Source organism: Anopheles gambiae, chromosome 3 (genome assembly GCF_943734735.2).
Source record: "Anopheles gambiae chromosome 3, idAnoGambNW_F1_1, whole genome shotgun sequence".
Lineage (NCBI taxonomy): Eukaryota > Metazoa > Arthropoda > Insecta > Diptera > Culicidae > Anopheles > Anopheles gambiae.
This window is the reverse complement of record NC_064602.1, coordinates 34,568,632-34,588,028: the sequence shown is the minus strand read 5'-3', so window position 1 is coordinate 34,588,028 and position 19,397 is coordinate 34,568,632. Positions and strand designations below refer to the sequence as shown.

At 43.4% G+C, this 19,397-nt stretch overlaps 2 protein-coding genes across 4 annotated transcripts; one reads left to right on the top strand and one right to left on the bottom strand.

Moving 5' to 3' along the window:
* Positions 1–317: 317 nt before the first annotated feature.
* Positions 318–4,526, bottom strand: LOC1271424 (V-type proton ATPase subunit H). 2 transcript variants are annotated; one of them, XM_061655673.1, is made up of 8 exons: positions 4,222–4,424; positions 3,829–3,910; positions 3,317–3,722; positions 2,533–2,757; positions 1,965–2,099; positions 1,324–1,886; positions 1,141–1,254; positions 318–1,055 (listed from the first exon to the last, which is right to left on the bottom strand). In XM_061655673.1, the coding sequence occupies exons 1-8, from the start codon at positions 4,268–4,270 to the stop codon at positions 977–979; spliced, it is 1,653 nt and encodes a 550-aa protein (XP_061511657.1). In that variant the 5' UTR covers positions 4,271–4,424; the 3' UTR covers positions 318–976. The 2 variants fall into 2 exon arrangements, with proteins under 2 accessions (XP_061511657.1, XP_061511658.1); XM_061655674.1 differs by lacking the exon at positions 2,533–2,757 and having other exon boundaries at positions 4,222–4,526.
* A 195-nt stretch (positions 4,527–4,721) lies between these two features.
* Positions 4,722–10,550, top strand: LOC1271425 (tRNA-splicing endonuclease subunit Sen2). Of its 2 annotated transcripts, XM_061655677.1 has the most exons (7): positions 4,722–5,393; positions 5,462–5,926; positions 6,023–6,142; positions 7,471–7,580; positions 9,137–9,610; positions 9,673–9,805; positions 9,923–10,550. In XM_061655677.1, exons 1-2 carry the CDS (start codon positions 4,859–4,861, stop codon positions 5,749–5,751), a joined length of 825 nt encoding a protein of 274 aa, XP_061511661.1. In that variant the 5' UTR covers positions 4,722–4,858; the 3' UTR covers positions 5,752–5,926; positions 6,023–6,142; positions 7,471–7,580; positions 9,137–9,610; positions 9,673–9,805; positions 9,923–10,550. The 2 variants fall into 2 exon arrangements, with proteins under 2 accessions (XP_061511661.1, XP_310213.5); XM_310213.6 differs by lacking the exon at positions 7,471–7,580.
* The last annotated feature ends 8,847 nt before the right edge of the window (positions 10,551–19,397 follow it).

The following is a 19,397-nucleotide window of genomic DNA, read 5'->3' as shown; positions in this document are numbered from 1 at the left end:
AATCCGATACAATGGGGCAGGGGAAGCAAGCGCTGTAAAGTTAGTTTACATATACTCGTTGATAATTAGAGGGCGAGGGAATCGCGACGAATCGGTTAAATTAGTTTAACAAAAAAAAAAACGTATGTTTTTCCTTGTTTTTTTTTTTCTTCTTTTTGCTCGAGAAAAAATGTGAATGTTATTTATGAAAATAAAACATATATGCCAGAAGCAGCTACCTCTCGCTCTCTCTCTCTCTGTATCGTTGCTCTAGGTATCCACTAGATATTACTGAAACCATGAGAAACCCCTTTTTGTATTTTCAATTTAGAATGTGCTTTGTGCTGTTTTTTTGTATGTGTTTTATTTATGTTCGTCGTTCGATTAATACATCTATCTGCGTTTCGCACCTTGATCTCTCTACTATGTATGTTGCACTTGATGAAAACAAATAACTATCCCTTACTTAGCCTAAATATATACGCCGGCTGAAGAGTTGTTGTTTTTTTTTTGCGCTAGCGATCTCTTTTGCGACCTCTTCCTTCACACCGGTGTGGGGAGAAAACAAAAACGTAACATTTGCAATAGTAATACATTATAAAGGGGGAAAGGGGCGGCTGTTTTGCATGTTTGTTCGCGCGCCAATTCATCATCATCATTATCATCATCATCGGCAGACGGACGGCGGGGACTGTGCCGATTTTCTGCTTAATGTACCAGCCATAAGGATATTTTATTTACACACGCGAACACGCTCCAGCAGCGACCAGAAGGAGGACGCATGGGAGCGCAGATTGAAGGAAAGGTGTTGTGTAGTGATGGCGTTTGCTGTTGGAACACGTTTTCGAAGCATTTTGCAAATTTTGTCCACGGTATGGAATGCTTTTTGTTTTTTTTTTTCATTTTCGCCTACGTGACGGCGGCATGCGTTTTGCGGGGAGGACTTGCGTTGTCAACAAAGCCCCAAGCAAAAGGATGAATAATGGGGGGGAACGCCTTAAGCCTTTCCGCTGATCGGGGCATTGCCCTGGGTAGCCTTCTCGCTATCTTTTTCCAGCTGCTTGCCCAGATACTCCCTGGAAGATGGTTTTAGAGGGGAGGGAAGGGAAATGAGTAAGCTTCGTTCTGCAAAAAGGGAGTGCGAGGACAGAAAACACTTACCAGTTGTGAACCATCAGCTTCTGGACGGCCAGCAGTGCTTCGTAGCGTACGTTCGGGTCTTCGTGGGCGAGCAGTTGCATTACCAGCTGCTTGCCTCCCAGCTGCTCAATGACGCTGGAGAAGAGCATAAAGTTATTTTCTCGTTGTATGATACACAACAGTTTAAAACACAAAAAAACCTACTGTTTGCCTCTCGGGTAATGGCGCACGTACTCTCCAATGTCGTAGCTAGCGACCGACAGCACCAGCGGATCCTTGGACGTCTCCAGCAGATGGACGAGAATGCGCAGCAGCTCGTACTGCTTCTCGTTCAGGCGCTGCGCATTTTCGCGCCAAAACTTGGCCGACTTGTGCACCGGCGACCACTCGAGCCGGGCACTCTTCACCTCGGTGGCGTACTCGTCGAACGAGCTCAGATCCTGCACCGAGTTCTGCAGCTTCTCGGTCAGGAACTCCACGTCGCCCGTAATGTCCTCGTCGTCGAAGCGGCGCTGCTCCAGTATGGTCAGCTGCTTCATCACCTTGCACTGTACCATCGCGATGCAGTGCTCCTTCGCGACCTGCGCATCCTCCGGCTTCTCGATCAGGTTGCGGAACACGGCCAGTATGATGCGCGTGACCTTCTCCTTCGCACAGTCGCTCAGGATGTCCGCCAGGATCGGGATCACGTTGAACTTGTTCATCTTCTCCGCCAGCAGCGGGTTGAACGTCAGCACCCACAGGCAGAACACCAGCTGGTACTGAACCTAAACAGAGGGGAGGATAACGATTGAGTAAACAAATTCGTTGCGCATTTCGCCAGCCAGCAATGGTAGTTAGCGCACCTGGAAGTTGACACGCGACGAAAGGATGCTAATGAGCGTGCTAATGCCGTCGACGGTGACGAAGGCGAAGCGGTACTCATCGACGCGCAGCATCATCTGCAGACAGCGACCGACCGACTGGATGTACTCGTTGTTCTTGAAGTAATAGAGCAGTAAAGGCAGATTAGTATCGGTTCGCGGCGGCGGCATCCGGCAAGCGTCCGTTCCGATTGCCACACAGATATATATGAGCGGAGTGGTGAATACACGCAATTTATGGGACACGCTTGCACAAACATTGATGAGGACAGAGACCAACGGGTGTCGATTTTGTTTTTTAGTAAGGCATGAGAGAAGCTTCCAAGAGGGCTTTTGAGAGTGATTACGTTAATAATAACTGTGCCTAGAGTAGTGGTACTAGTGTGTGTGTGTGTTTGGGGTGCTTGTGTCCTACTACAGACCGCATTACACTACCGCCAATCGAGTACACAGGGGATGGAACGGGGGGTAAGATGGAGTCAGCTATGACGGAACGGGGGTGGGTGGGTGGTAGTGCATGTGTGTGTGTGTTCATCTGTATTCGGACTACCGTTAGGGTCACGTGTAGATCTTCCTTGGCGCGATCACGCTGCGGATCGTCGATAGCGCTCGATATCTCGCGGTACCGCTCCGCGATCTGATGCTGGTGGCTGTTCGGGGGGTGATGCGCCTCGTGCCCATGATGCCCATGCCGGTGATGGTCATGGTGGGAGGCGGCCGCTTCCGCCAGCCGCTTCTTTTCCGCCTCCTCCATCTCGTGCAACAATTTTTGAGCCTTCCGTTTATTACCGTGTAGTAGTAGAAGTAGTAGTGGAGTAGTAGTAGTAGTAGTAGTAGTAGTGGAGGATTACATTTCCAATAGAATGTAAAATATAAAATCATCATTATCAAGGTTCTGTACAGAAAAGGTTTGTTTGAAATTCATCCAAAGCAACCAAACACAAAAACCAATCACACACACACACACATCCTCGGACGAGGTCACATTCACAAGCGGCACCCACATCTGCCTCAGAGGTGTGTTAAAGAGAGAGAGAGAGTGCAACAACGCAAGACACTTGAATATATGGCGCAAATAATGGTTAGTGTCAAAACAGGCGTAATTAAGGCGCGCCCTTCGCTACCGACGATCGAAGCAGGCACGGCAAAAAAGCACATCATTAAAAAGGGGTTTTTTAGTAAGGCACAGTAAGGGGTTAGCCCGAAGAACAACAAACTTCACTCCTCACGCTGTTAGTAAGATGCTTAATAGTAGTAGTAGTAGTAGTAGTAGGTAGGTCATGCCAAACGGGAGTAAAAATCGAACGGCCACACCAGGGCGCAACGAAACTTACGGCAACGGTCAGCTGATCCTTCAGCCACTGCAGGTAGAAGTGCAGATCGGACTTGGGCATCTGCTCCTGGCCCCAGCAGGCCAGCTTGCCGACAACGCGCGACGCCATATTGACGATGAACCCGTCCTGCCGGTTCAGCAGATTGAGGAACGGGGCCCACACGCTCTCCTTCTTCTTGTTGGCGTAGTCGTGGAAGATCTGTACGCGCGTGCGGTCCTCCTGCAGCAGATCGTCGATCAGCACCAGTATGTACTGGATCGTTTGGTCCTTCGACACGTGCGACAGCATGTTCAGCAGCGTCTTGGCGCACTGCGGCGCATTCTCCTGCAGGTAAGCGGCCTGCGCCTTCTTGTCCTTATCCAGCGAGCTGACGCACGCATAGTCTTCCTGCGAAATCATCTGCGACCTATGCGAGCAGGGGAGAGGGGAAAAGAGAGGAGCAGCGTCGGTCAGCTGATGATGGTGAGTATGGGATAATTCCTGCCTGCCCGGGTGGCAGGCTGCGCACTTACTGCATGTACGAGGACCAGTTGGGCTTGGTCTGGCGGATGTCTCCAGCCTGCTGCTGCAAGACGCTCGTCGCCGCAATCATATCTGGCGGTGGAAAAGAAACAACATCACGTGATGGAATTTAGCTCGTCTTAGGTAATAATGCATTTTCGGGCCAACTCGATACGGTCCCCCGGGGGAAAGGTTTTGTTCCGGGCCCCAAAAAGGAAGCACCCTGAAGGCGATGCTTTGGCAAATGTTTTACTTGCAAAACTAATGCGCATCAAAGGATACGCCATCGAGAGAGAGAGAGGGAGCGGATGATATCGATTAGGGCCACTAGAATGGTTTGTGGGAGGGGGCGCGCAGTAGTATGGGGCAGCAAAACAAAGGCCCCATTCGACGGGGCCACTTACCGATTTTGTCGTCCGGCAGGGACGACATGATGTCCTGAACGTCGGTCATGTTGCACCGGGCGAGCTAGACGGGCAGAACTTGGCAAAAGTCGGGCGACCACGGGACGGAGAAACCGTACAACACTTTACACTTCGGTGCAGGTGAAAAATACGAGACAAATATTTGTGATCATATGACCTGAAGTGAACAGGGGAACCGGTTGGTGCAGGTAGGACTGTTTGACATATGACCCATGGTCGAGCAAAGTCAAACTGTCAAGGAGTGGTTTTTTTGGGTAGTTTTATTATCTTTTTTTCAATGATAAATTACCTGAAGAAGAGAAAAAATCTTAAATTGAGATTAAACACTGAATGAAAAGCGTTTTTAAGCAGTAAAAACAGTAAAAAGAATTATTTATTATTAGACCATTTTGGATTTGCTACGGTATGGCATGATCTCACCTGGCATATGAGGGGTTGTTGCTTCGCAAACGCTTGCTTCGTTGGAAACGCTTCATTCGCTCCGACTGACAGTAACTCAAGAAATGTAAACAAACATCATAATTAGCTGCTTCACAGAACGTGCCTTTTACTGCACCAAAAACTAAAAATGTTTAATAGATAATCTACAAATCTACAAATTATTCTTCCCCTAGTGATGGCGGCAAAGTGTAATTTATTTGCTTTTAGCCTTAAACCGAAGAAGAAAACTCCACCGGAACTCTCGCAAACACTGCCACTGCCGGTGCCGGTTGATGGCGAGCCCTTGCCGATAGAAGCCATCTTTACGGGATACACAATTGATGTCGTAAATCCCGTCGATATACGGCTGCTATGCTTAAATGGAGGTTTCGGGCAGGGCATGTTGTCTCGCGCATTCCCGGTTTGCATGACAAACGCGCGAGACGCGACACGCAAAAGGAAACGGCATCTGCCCGCATCGACGCAAGACCCGAGTGCTGGGATGATCGAGGAACCGCTCTGCTTATTTTTAGAGGAAGCCTTCTTCCTGATGCATGTGTTGAACATTTTGTGCCTTAAAGACACGCGCGGGAACACGATCAGCGTTGCGCAGGCATTTGCAAAGTTCCGGACAGTGAAGCGCAACTTCCTGGCGTGCTACTGTGCTTATTTGTATCTGAAGTCGAAAAATTGGATCATTAAAAGTGGAATCAAGTTTGGAGGAGATTTTGGTAAGGATTTGCAACACAGAGTTCTGTAGGATATAAATTAATAATTTCCTACCTTTCCTGCCTTTCAGTGATTTACGTAAAAGGACCACAGTTTTATCATGCGTCCTACATCGTACTAATACAGGAAGTGTTCGATGGCGCAGATATGCAATCTTCCGCAGTCGATGGATTAGATTTTCAAGGATTTAATCGTATCGCGGAAACCACCGGAAAGGATTTACTGTTCCTAGAGGTGCACTATCCCTCCGCTCTTGATCTGTCGGACGATGCGGCCTGTTTGGAGCGGGTAAAAGACGTTCACGTTGCCGAAACGTTTACCAAGCATCATAATTATCTAGCAGCACGCAATCATACTTAAAATAGAATCTATGTCTCATGAAGCAATCCCACAAATCATCCTAAATTGTACACGGAATTTTCATAGTTGCATCCAGTGATGTATCGTCGGGAAAGTACCTTCCTACCCGGCGTGGTACTCAATAGGACACGTGTATTTAGCTTAGATTGGTATCTTCTGCACCACGGATTTAGGTGTGAGTACTTTCTCATTTGTTTGATAAGGAAATTTAAATCTTTTACAAATGCCCTGTATTTATTGTCTTTTTTTCTTTCCCATTTTTCTGGTATAGAAACAGCGTTGCGAAAAAAACGATAGATGAAGAAGGTCGGAATTGGTATGGAAAAGTTAAATAGGTACTAAACACGATAAACGCAATGTCTAACACAACAACGCATGCTGCACAATGTAGGTTAGTACTTTCAAACAAACCGAGCGATATGTTATAGAACATTATTGCATCGGCATTATCGTGGAAGTAAAGCGCTCGTACAGTCTTTTCCCCAGTTATGCGAATTTTTATTTTTGACAGTTTATATGTCAAATTGGGGCGGTCCCATTGTACAGTCGTCAACTCGAACGACTCAATAACATGCCCGTCATGGGTTCAAGCCTAGAATGGACCGTCCCCCTCCGTAGCCGTTTCGTTAAGTCTTGAAAGCCTGTAAAAGCCGGCATGTCCCCGTAGGACGTTACGCCAAATAGAAGAAGAGGAATGTCAAATCAGTACAATTTTCTTCATTAAATGTCAAATGTAAAATAATATGCAATTTTTCCAAAAGTTTTCTTCTTCTTCTTTGGCACAACAACCGCTGTCGGTCAAGTACCCACCAGTACCCACTAGTGAAGTGAGCTTGGCTTTCAGTGACTTATTGTTACCATAGCAGGATAGTCAGTCCTACGTATGGAGGCACGGTCTATTCGGGAATTGAACCCATGTCGGGCATGTTGTTACGTCGTACGAGTTGACGACTGTACCACCAGACCGGCCCAAAAGTTTTAAATCATTAAAAACCAGAAATAACCTAATTTTCTACACGAATTGCATTAAAAAAGTAATATATTACATAAATGAACTAACATTAATCAAACATCATTATTAATCAAGTAAATTTTGGCTGAAAACGTGATATTCGACGTACGTGAAAATCCGAGTTACGCGAATATATCCAGAATGCATTATTCGCGTAACTCGGGGAAAGACTGTAGTAAAGCCAATTACAAAAAGTAAAAAAATGTAGAAGTACAATTATTTCGAAACGATTGAGCGTTAGGGCCGTGTCTGTGCTTTATCGCATGCGATTTTATCGCACGTGCTGTCAGACGCTTTTTCGTATAATATTGCGATTATTTGGATGATATTAATAATATAACGATTATGAAAAATCAAGTTGAGATTGTTCCTACAAAATACTACACATTTAGTTTGACAGATAAAATCGGATGCGGCGTCCGACGAAATCAAAATTTATTGATTCCGTCGTACGACGAAATCAAAATTTTTTGATTCCGTCGTACGACGAAATCGCACGTCCGACGTTATCTGTCAAATTCCATATAAAATTTTGACAGGCCTTCCGATAAAATCGCATCCGATGGAGCACAGACACGGGCCTTAGTGATGAATAATCGATGTACGTCTTGAGCCATGGAGGGTCAATGTCTAAAGCTAGAACCAATGTAAAAGGCGTCGTTTAGAGCTGTGGAGATTTTGACTAATGAGGCCCTTCACGATTCTAGTTAGTTTTTTGTCTGGAGTTTGCCAGTTGGAGGCTGAAATCATGTACAGTCTGTTCCCGAGTTACGCGGTTTCTGCGTTCCCGACGAATCCGCGTAACTCGAATATCCGCGTAAGTCGAATTTCACGTTTTTTGACTAAAATAATATTTATTACTCGCAGTTTTTGATTTATATTAATACTTTTATACACTTTATCGTTCATTTGATATGATTTGTGCAGAAAATTCTAATATTTCTGGCTTTTAGCGGTTTCAATTTGTTAGCAAAAAATGCAATTTATACCGAACTGGAAGCAAATTGTACTGATTTGACATTTAATCTGTCAAAGGGGTCCTTTCAGTTTTGAGCAAAGTGGGTTTATTATACAGGTGGGCTTATCCCGAACAAATTGACAGCCGTACTGTAGAAAAATGATAACGAAATGACAGGAGGGGATTCGATCATTTGTTGATGTATGCGTGTGAATTCCAATGGCTATTTTTGTTGATGTGTCGTAGTGTGGGTGAAAAACTACGTATCACAATCGAATCCCCTCCTGTCATTCGTTCGTCCAATATGGCCTTCCCGCCAAACCTATAAGCCCACCTAGTCCCTATACCCACTTTGGTTTTGAGGCTAAAATAATCTAGACTGAAAATTGCAGGCTAGTTTTGTGTGTGGTTTTGTATGGAGTGTTTACATGATTTCAGCCTCCAACTGTCAAACTCCATACAAAAAACTGACTAGAATCGTGAAGGGCCCCAAATTTAGAAAACCGCGTATTTCCGAATCCGCGTAAGTCGAGAACCGTGTAACTCGGGAACAGACTGTAAACACTCCATACAAAACCACACAAAAAAACTAGCCTGCAATTTTCCGTCTAGATTATTCTAGCCTCATAGCTAGAATTAGATTCGAGTACCTGCTCGAAAACACGGTGTTGTTTACCTTTACCCCAAGGTGCATTAAAGAGATCACGTGGTGGTATCTAGAATCAAAGTAAATGCAGTCCAGGTGGTCTCAAAGCATGTTTTTCAAACCAAATTTTAATATCACTTTTTGACAGGATGGGTGAAAACTTTTGTTCAAACAAGCTTTCTGGAGGCTTGAGGAATACTCAAAACACTCTTAAAATCTTCATTCAGAAACAGAAGCGATAAAAATCTGTCTTCTAAATTAATACACCTTGGGATAAGCCCACCTGTACATTATACGCACTTAGATAGCTGCTCGAAAACTGCTATACAATGCAAACAGCTGACAGGCTGAAATTTGAACCTACCATTTTAAAACGGAAAGGACCCCAATAATAGGTTTAGAGTAGTTGTGATATGTTTGAAGTAGTATTAACGCTGTTTGATATTGGCATTGGTTTGTTCACGATCAAGATTTATTTGTACGATAACTTCAATAGAATGCGTTCAGCTGATGAGGCTTTGGTATAGCACTGCGCTCTTTATCTATCCTCTCTCTCTCTCTCTCTCTCTCTATCTTCTTTTTCTCTCTATCTCTCTCTATCTCTCTCTATCTCTATCTCTTTCTCTCTCTCTCTCCTCCGTAAATAAGTTGTAAGTTAATCAAATAATACTCAAGCAATCGCTAGAAAGGAACAGCGTTACCCCTAGATCATATTTTATTTTACATATTTTATCATCTTCTTTGCTTCTTGATCATCTTGTCTGAACAGCCCTGGAACCCTGGAATCGCCTAGTTAGTTAGGCTATCGCTGATTGAAGCTGAGGGGTCGAGGGTGCGGTCACGCTCACCATACCGCGTGCTAAGTGTGTACCGAGGTGCAAGGTTGCAATAGAGCTATCGGGCGAGCAGATTGTCTCACCCGCGGCTATCCAGAATGGAGGAAAAATTGGACGAGCAGACACGGCTATTGTCGATGTTGATCGAGCAAACAGTAGCTGCTCGACAACCCGATGCGGAATGGCATTCGGCGAATGAAGATGAGGTACAGGAGCAGGTGCCGCAGCTGAGCAGCGAAGAGCACAACGCGAAAGAGGAAACGGAAGAGGATCAGGATGACGAGCAGGAACGTCATGAGGAGCATGAGGCAGCGCCAGAAATCCCGGTTCTGCCAATAAGAACCGTGAATGACTTTTTTGTATTGAACTCTAGCTGTGCCGGAAACGAAGAGTTTGTACAGCAAATGGTAAGAGTAAACGTGGGAGGATGACCATTAACCGGAGGAGTTAACCGATTTGTATCTTTCAGGCGGAAGAATTACAACAGGAGGTGGTCGCATCGCAAACGAGAGCCCGGAATGTAAGACGAGTGTTGGAGACTCTCGTCACGTACGACGTCCTTTGCAAATTTAGCTGGACTGGGAGAGGTGCCATCACCGACTGTACGTATTTAAGCGCATTGTCGTCTCTCTCTCTCTCTCTCTTTCTCTTTCTGTCTCTCCCAAAAACCGAATTGAATCTAAACTTCTATTCTTTTCGCACTCTTTTCTCTTCATTAGACACTCCCAAGTACAAATTCGGGAACCAGACTGGCATCATCGCTCTGCTGGTGAAAGCCCTATGTTTTGGGTTAAATGCAGAGCAGGTGGAGAAGGAGCGGCCTATTATAATCGCCAGCCTAAAGAACCATGTCAAACACTCGTCCCAAAACAAGACGCGAATCTGCCGGAGGCAGCAAGGAATGAAAGGCTCCAATCGCTGAAGTGGGTGGAATCGCAACCGTAACAGAGCAACATCAAGCAAATTATCGAGACGCTAGCCGGTTACAGCATCTTATGTAAGTTTAGTTGGACTTTAAGAGGGACTCTGCTCCGGTATGGACGTCTCCTCCAGATTAGCAACCCAGTTTTAGAATGTCTGGTACCGAGTGCCAGCGTTCAGTGTCGTGCCCGGCGGGAGACACATCCTGAAAGCCGTTGTCGAATACTCCCATTCCATCACCAGGCCCTGGCATACCCAGTTTGATCGAAATGGAACGAGGCGAAACATACGCTACCTTCAAAGGACTGCAGTCCTTCTTGGATAGATCATGGCGATCCAGGACAGTACACCCTCCAATGTATACAGTGTGTTTAGTGTTTAAATAAAGAGCCAAAGATAACCGTAATAAACAACCTTACATTTGGATTGGTTGTTGCAATTGTGAGTAAACTCCTACAGGATGATACATCCTAACAGTCCGAAGCCCAATGCTTGAGCCGAACGGCTTTCCCAGGTGGTCAGTCAACTTCACGCATCTACAAGCCTATATACTCGACTTGAATTAATTTAAGTCATTAAGCGAAAGGCCACGGGAGTGACAAAATGCTGACAAATTTTTCAAAATGTGAGCTTTTGTCACTTTTTTGAGCTTTTGTCAAAATTTTGTGACCTGGAGCAGTCAGGAAAAAAAGTTGACAAAAGTTGACAAAATTTGACGTTCGTGAAAAAGCGTAAACAAACAGCTATTTGGCGCAGTTGTGGCCCATTGTTATGATAATAATGCTAAAATGCATGATTCTAATTGATTTATGTACCTAGTTAGTGCTTCTTAAACAAAATATCGATGATATTCAGATGTTGGAGCTTTTTGTCGCTCTTGTGTATGTTTTTGGTGCGGCCACGAGAAAAGCTCTTTTTTGCAGTTGACAAGCAATTTTGACAAAGTTGAAAATTTTTTCAAAATTTTTTCAGCTCCGTGGCCACGCGCTAAATGTGTTTATTTTTGGTGCGGTCACGAGAAAAGCTCTTTTTTGCAGTTGACAAGCAATTTTGACAAAGTTGAAAAATTTTTCAACATTTTTTCAGCTCCGTGGCCACGTGCTATATAAATGAGGCCAATCGGCCTACAGTCTCTTTAAAAATAAACAAAAAACTTTACTTCACTGCACAGCTCTAGGAATAGCAGACGTTCATGAAAATGCACTGAGCAGCGAAATAAAAAAAAGTTCATTTCGCGTAAACAAAAACACAGCATGCATACTAAAGGCCGGGCTACATTGATCGTACTCGCACGCGTAATTTTGATTTTCACTAGCGCATCTGGCGGCGGCTGGTGGAAGCTTTTTTTGGTCGTCGTGGGAAGGGTCGTGCCGGATCTCAAATTTAAGTAGTTTTTTAACCGTTTTTTGATGCGAAAATGACTGAAATACTTGCACAACATATTCATCTATCAATTGCATAGCTTTTTCAGACCAGTTGAAGTAAAAAACAATGAAAAATAACGTATTTTCTGGAGCAGTCCCAAATTGTTTGGCAAAATGCTTCGGTCAGCCGCCGCCAGATGCGCTAGTGAAAATCAAAATTACACCAGAGAGTACGATCAATGTAGCCACGCCTTAACACTTTGATCGCCATGCCGACATCACAGTTTTTGATTGAGCACGAGAGTGACAATTTCTCGTGCGATTGTTGAGTTGCGTACGAGCTGTCGAACAGATCGGACGTGTTTTTCGGTTGCTGCGCGCGTACGACAAACACCTACAATAGCAACTTCGAGATAGTATGTGTGTGTGCCATTTGACCTGGCGCAATGAAGAGAAGAGACAGAGGAAAAGAGAATGAGCAAAACCGATCGCGATCGAACAGCGAGAGTTCGAGAGATTCAAAACGCTCCAAAATAAATGTGGTAAACAGTGTGGAAGAAAGAGAGGCTCTTACCACTACTAGTATGGATACTGGTGAATTCTTCGAAGTTCATCGCAAAGGACAAAAGCGCGTCCAAAACGCTCAACCCATCGTCAACGATGGTGCCTCAACATCTGCTTCCCCGAAGCAAACCACACAAACCAATACAAGATTACCACCTATTGTGGTTAAATCTCTGTCTCTTGCCTCCCTACGCCCGGAGCTGCAAGCTAGAAATCTATACGCTGAATTTCAACTCAGTGGTATAGGAACCAAGATTTTCGCAAAAAATCTTGCTGATCATCGTACAATAATCAACATGCTCGAAAGCAAAAAAGCTGAGTTCTTCACGCATGATTTGAAAGAGGATCGACCGTTCAAAGCTGTCATTCGAGGTCTCCCACTAATGGAAATAGATGATATCATAGATGAACTTAAAATCAGCTATAAGCTAGAGGTAACGGAAGTTCATCGCATCAAGAGAAGAGATGAAACAAACCAAAATTACCATCAACAGCTCTATCTTGCCCACTTCAAACGAGGCTCGTGTTCAATGAACAAGCTTCAAGCTGTACGAACGATCCAATCGGTAATCATCAAGTGGGAATCCTACCGAGGCGGCCACAAAGGTCCAATCCAATGTCTGCGATGCCAAGGTTTCGGACATGGCACCCGTAACTGCCGCATCCTTCCCCGTTGTGCGATCTGCGCGGAACCCCACCTTACTGACACTTGTAACGCAAACAATCCTCAAAGTACAGTTGCAAAATGTGCCAACTGCGGAGCCAATCATCGAGCGCGCGATGTGGAATGCCCCCAGCGTGCCAAATATCAACAAATACGCAAACTGGCGAATGAACGCGGCCACAGACACCATACTGCTGCCGAAAAACCAAGAGCTCCTCCTCCGGATCTCTCCTCACAAGTGCATTTTCCCTCCGCAGGCATGCCGTCTTCTGCTCCGTCCAGTTCCGCATTGCCTCAAAAAAACCACGCCATGCAAGTGCCGCCGGGTTTCCAGTACAACCTGGCTCAACGCTTGATTGACGCACAGAAAGTGGCTCCTGAACCGATACCCACTGTAAACGAAAACTTACACGACACAACTACACTCTTGCAAATTTTTAAAGAAATGAGTTCAAAGCTCCGTGCCTGCAAAACAAAGGCCGATCAAATCGCCGTTCTAGGTGAACTTATCATCACCTATGGATAAGCTAAGAATTATAATATGGAACGCCCAATCGGTAAAAGCCAAAGCTATACCACTGAATGACTTTCTTCACCAACAGAACATCGACATTGCACTTCTGGTGGAAACGTTTCTTAAACCGGATCTGAACCTTTTCATCGGAAACTTTATCATACACAGACTCGATCGGCCGGGGGAAACAAGAGGAGGTGGAGTAGCGATTGCAATCAGGAAATCGATTCAACATAGTTTACTCCCACATTTCAATGCCAGCGTCATCGAGGCAATAGGTATTAAAATTGAAGGGCTAACTGGAAAATTTAATCTAATATCGGCCTACTGTCCTAAACAATGTTCGCCTTCCAGCGGTACGGCATCTTTGTTCAAAAAAGATCTCCTAACATTGCTTAATACCAATACCCGTACGATAATTGGAGCTGATCTGAACGCTCGAAACACACTTTGGGGTAATGTCAAAAACAACACAAATGGAGCAATACTTTCAGAATTATCACTACTCGGGAGTTTTACATTTGAATACCCAGACAGCTACACCCATATCCCACACCGAGGAAACCCGAGTATAATTGATTTTTTCATAACTAATACCACTATCAGCAAACCGATAACAATTGATGACTTAAATTCGGATCACTTTCCGGTACTGACCGAAATCGATAGCAGCGCAGTTATACATCCACCAACAAAGCGTTTCAACTATCATCAAGCTGACTGGGCTCGATTCGGTCAAGTTATTGACCTACACATCGCTAGCACGGAAGTACAAACAACTTCCGACATCGATGAGGCTATCGAAACTCTAGAAAGGGCCATAAAGACTGCTGAAAAAGAGTGTATACCTGAAGTTATAATCAGGAACAAGATAATCCAACTCGATACAGAGACTAAGCAACTCATCGGTAAGAGAAATATGTTGAGACGGCAACATCAGCGAACCGGAAATATCATTTTTAAGCAGCAAGCGTCATTTCTAAGTAGATTAATTTCCTTCAAAGTTGATGAGATTCGCAACCGTAACTTTGCAAACCATTTAGAAAAGCTTAAACCATATTCTAATGCTTTCTGGAAAATAGCCAAAGTTTGTGCAAAAAAACCAAAACCGATTCCACCGCTTACCGTCAATGGTCAAACGCTGATAGAGGCTACAGGAAAAACCGACACACTTGCTAAACAATTCGTTAGTGCTCATGAAATTGGAAATAACATTAACAGTCACCGTGAAGTTTCTGTTCTTTCTACTGTTCGTAGTCTTGATGAACCAACGATAAATATCCCATCATATACCAGAATAACGGTTAACGAGGTTAAAGCTACGCTGAGAACATTGTCAAATATGAAGGCACCAGGCTTTGATTCCATCTTCAACCTACTCCTCAAAAAGCTAAACACACGTGCTTTAGAACTATTGGCAAATTTATTTTCGAGGTGCATGGAGCTTGGCTATTTCCCAGAATGTTGGAAATGCGCCAAAGTCATTCCTATTCTAAAACCGGGGAAAGACCCGACAAAACCAGCGAGCTACAGACCCATCAGTTTGCTAGCGGCTTTAGGCAAACTTTTCGAGAAACTCATTCATTGGCGATTGAGAGAGATAATTGATGAACTGCGTATCCTTCCTCCCGAACAGTTCGGTTTTCGACCGGGTCACTCGACTATACACCAACTAGTTCGATTGCGCAACACTATCGAGCACAACAAACAACATGCAAGGTCCACAGCTGTCATTATGCTAGACTTTGAAAAAGCTTTTGACAACGTGTGGCATGATGGGCTGCTCTCAAAAATGATCAACAAGGGAATTCCAACCTTCATCATTAAAGTGATTCGGAGTTATCTTTGCCAGAGATCCTTTCGAGTCTCGTTAGGTAAACAGTTCTCTGGAAACACCATCATTCCGGCTGGAGTTCCACAAGGAAGTATTCTGGCCCCCACACTCTTCATGATATACCTATCAGACATACCACATCTTCCTCATTATTGTGAACTATTTCTCTTCGCCGACGATACGGCCATAGCAGTTAAGGGAAGAACTGTAAACGAACTCAAAAACAGGGCCCAGAAATGTGTTAATATTATAACCAAATACATCCAGGAGTGGAAACTGAAACTTAATGAAGACAAAACACAAGCAATAATATTTCCCTATAGAATGAAAACAGCACTTCTTAGACCGACAGGTAACAATATTAAAATAGGCAACACTACCATCGAATGGTCTAACACAATTAAATATCTAGGAATAATATTCGACCAAAATCTACTCTTTCGAGATCATATAAACAACCTTATAACTAAATGTATAATATTTACCAAAAAATTATACCCACTCATTAATAGAAGATCTAAACTTTCCCTGATTAACAAACTAGCGATCTATAAAAACATAATATTACCTGCCATAACATACGCAATTACTATTTGGAATGACTGCGCAAATTCCCATCGTAAGCGTCTACAAGCAAGTCTCAACAAAATTTTAAGGATGGTACTCAACGAACCCTACGGCATTCGATCAATTGAATTATATAACAAAGGAAATACGCTAAGCCTAGATGAAATAGCTTATCACAATACGATAAATATTCGAACCACTAGCCAAGCATCGCATTTTGATATGATTAGAAACCTCTTTGATTAACATGAATTTCCCTACATTAAAAATAGACTTGAATTAGATATTAGTTTTAAGATTTAGATTTAGAGTAGATTAGATAAAATTAGATTTATATAAAATGATACCATTACAAACCCCCTCATATACAAAACTATACAACTGCCTAGGCATCAACTTAAACTGCGCTGAAAAACTAACACGTTGTATCTCGCATAAACCCTCACAAAATGCAAATGAAAAATGTGAAATAAAATTACAATGAACTAAACTAAACTAAACTCGTGCGATTGTTATCACTCTTTTGTTTCATTGCGATAAGCGGCGTAGCACATATCGTTCTCGTTCTCTCTTACCTAGCTCATTCGTTCTCAAGAGAATCACTGAGCGTCTCACCGTTCAAATAGGCATACAGCGACAACGTAAAGGCCGGGCTACATTGATCGTACTCTCTGGTGTAATTTCGATTTTCACTAGCGCACCTGGCGGCGGCTGACCGAAGCATTTTGCCAAACAATTTGGAGCCGCTCCAGAAAATACGTTATTTTTCCATGTTTTTTACTTTAACTGGACTGGAAAAACTTTGTAATTGATAGATAAATATGTTGTGCAAGTATTTCAGTCGTTTTCGCATAAAAAAACGGTGAAAAAACAACTTAAATTTGAGATCCGGCACGACCATTCCCTCGACGACCAAAAAAAGCTTCCTCCAGCCGCCGCCAGATGCGCTAGTGAAAATTGAAATTACACCAGAGAGTACGATCAATATAGCCCGGCCTTAAAACACACTAAAAAGTAGCTCAATTTTGCAAACAGAGCTACTCGTCTCGCGCGACATTTTTGATTCATCGGAAATAATCGAATTATTTAGTTTGTTTACAAGGCAGATTAATGCCAAACGCAAAAAATAGATTTGATCATATTTTAACCTATTTTTGTGTGTTTTCAAATATAAAACAAGTTGGTGGCCTGAGTCAAATGAGCTACTTTGATCTACACCGAGTGAAATTTTAAGCTATTTTTCGTCACGCGCGACGTTGTCGTTCTATGTCTATTCGAACAGTCAGATACAAAGCTGAACGGTGAGCAAAACCGTCATGCGAATTTATATGACACAGCGCCTAAAGTGCAAAACGCATGGATAATTCACACACGGAAACCAGCACACAACACATGAACAATGTTGTCTCTTTGTCAATGTACAATACCCGGAGTCGTTCGGATCGTCCCGAAAGGTACAAGTAGGTTCAGTAGATGCACTGACTCCGGTAGGTGCAAAAAAGCATAAGCGACTCTGACCCGTTGGTGGAGCGAGTTCGAGTCGGGTCAAGGTAGGTTCAGTACCCGACTCGAAATTGCTGCACCAACGAGTCAAAAATCTTGGTCGCAAAAATTTTGTTGGCCAAATGCTTGGAATGAAATAATTGTTCGCAAAATCCACGAACGCAAAAGTCATGGACGCAAAATCGACAGGGCTTTCCAAATATAAAGTGAACTATACCAAGCACATTCATAATTAGCCATTTTTATAGAATACGAGGAATCATACAATTGTACCTACACTTGGAAAGCTGCAGACAAATGAACTGAAATCAAGTTCACTGCACCAATATAATGTATGTAGCCACCATTAAATACGTAAAATTAACATTTTAAAATATCCGTTTTCTAACACTGGTTGTATTGATATCCACGCTCAATTAATCGCACAATTGATGAGGCTAATCATAAAAAAATACTTTCGTACACCTTTGACACCGTACTTGGACACACACCTGACAATCTTTCACATTACCTGGAAGCTATACCGAAGCCAGCCACCGTTTCAGCGCGATACGATCAGGAGCACAGACAATCAGGGTGGTCTGTTGGAATTTGTTTAAATAAAGAATCGTAGCCATAGTTCAACTATCTTCTGACCAAGATACTTCTAGCCAAGACTAGCACTAACTATCGATCAGGGAAGAACAAAAGCGCATTTGGCAATAAGGCGACACGAGCGGCTTCAGATTTCGCTTTCTTCGTATGAAAAGTCATTCAAAGCTGTATTATTTTGGTGAAACTGATTCGATTTCATTATACTGACTTTTCCACTGATTACTGATTTGAACACTTTACAAGAAAATGATGCTTAAAACACAAAATAACACTTTATATTGCATAAATAACAACGAGAAACACCGATTTGATCACTTGTAAACTACGCACTACGACCAAAACGACAGTTGTCAACAAAGCATCCATAGCATACTGCGATATTTGGTACACCGAAGGTTAGTTGTACCAATTATGGACGTACAGAAAAAAGGCATATTTTCGACGAAATTTTGGTGAATTTTGATGCGTAGTCGTTAAATAACTAATATTTTGCACCAAAATGATGATTTTGAGATGAAATTATGGTTAGGTGCTTGAAAATCGCTAATATCCTACAGTGCTGCTCTTAGCAAAATGGTAAGAGATACCAAAAATTTTGCCAACACATTTTAAACGGGTGATATTTAACAAACGGAAGTGACCAGCGTGGAACTAATGAAGCACAAATGTGTTAAAATGTTCATATTTGAAAAGAAAAATCCTTCCGTGGTTTTAGAATGCCAAAAAAGACCAAAAAAGAATTATTAAAAGACTGTTTTAGAGTAAAAATAGTGTTCGTTATAGCCATAATTGGTGCTATAGCCACAATTGGTACACTTACCCTACAACAAATTGTATGTGATGCTGGCCTTGCTTCCCTACTAGCTCCACAAACCAAACGCTGTCTGGTAAGGGAATTACCATATTCGGATTGACATCCAGAGGAGAACATGTACTTCACGGTGGTCCTTCCATCGACCGCACAAAGGCTTTCCTCCCTTTCAATGCAATGTGTCGTGGGGTGCGGGGGGTGAAAAAAAGACCATATCATTGTCATCGACTGTCGCTCGACTCAAGCTCATTAGAATTAGACGAAAGTGACCGATGGTAGGAAGGAAAGGAATAAAAAATAATAAAAAAACAACGCCGTCGATAAAAGCCACAAATGCGTGATTGGTGTCTGCATACATTTGCTTCTAATTAGCTCAACCCTCCGGTTCTCCCCCCTCTATCGAACGTCCGATTGGGTGGCGCGCAGGTTCGGGCAGCAAAACCGATCGACAGCTTACACGTTGTACGTCCGTCACGTTTGATGCATAGGATAATTTTGTGTGAAAATTCCAGTTCCACTTTACCAACAAGGGAGGGTTGGTCGGGTTTGCGATCGTACGGTTTTGGTTTGGCGATCGGATCGGCTCGAGCGTGGATTAATATGCGCTTGAAATGCATACTTATGCCCCACGCATCATTGCCGTCATTGCGACGTGGGCACACTGCTAGACACACGGCAAGCATGGGGTCGAAGGATGGAGGGAAAGATTTATAGATACCGGCCAATTTGTCACCTGAGGTTTAGTCTACTGTGCACTGCAAGGTCCGCCACGCTCCACGCATCGGTTTGCGTTTGATTTATGTAATTAGAGGCGCGTATACTTTAATGGACTATCTCTTGTGGTGTAATAAGTTATTT

Excerpts from the sequence above, each read along its gene's own strand:
- LOC1271425 (XM_310213.6), top strand. The coding sequence starts at position 4,859 with ATGGCGGCAAAGTGTAATTTATTTGCTTTTAGCCTTAAACCGAAGAAG. Across the intron at positions 5,394-5,461 it reads CAAGTTTGGAGGAGATTTTG|TGATTTACGTAAAAGGACCA; the intron begins GTAAGGATTTGC and ends CCTGCCTTTCAG.
- LOC1271424 (XM_061655673.1), bottom strand. The coding sequence starts at position 4,270 with ATGACCGACGTTCAGGACATCATGTCGTCCCTGCCGGACGACAAAATC. Across the intron at positions 3,911-4,221 it reads CCTGCCGGACGACAAAATCG|ATATGATTGCGGCGACGAGC; the intron begins GTAAGTGGCCCC and ends TTCCACCGCCAG. Across the intron at positions 1,255-1,323 it reads CATTACCCGAGAGGCAAACA|CGTCATTGAGCAGCTGGGAG; the intron begins GTAGGTTTTTTT and ends GCTCTTCTCCAG.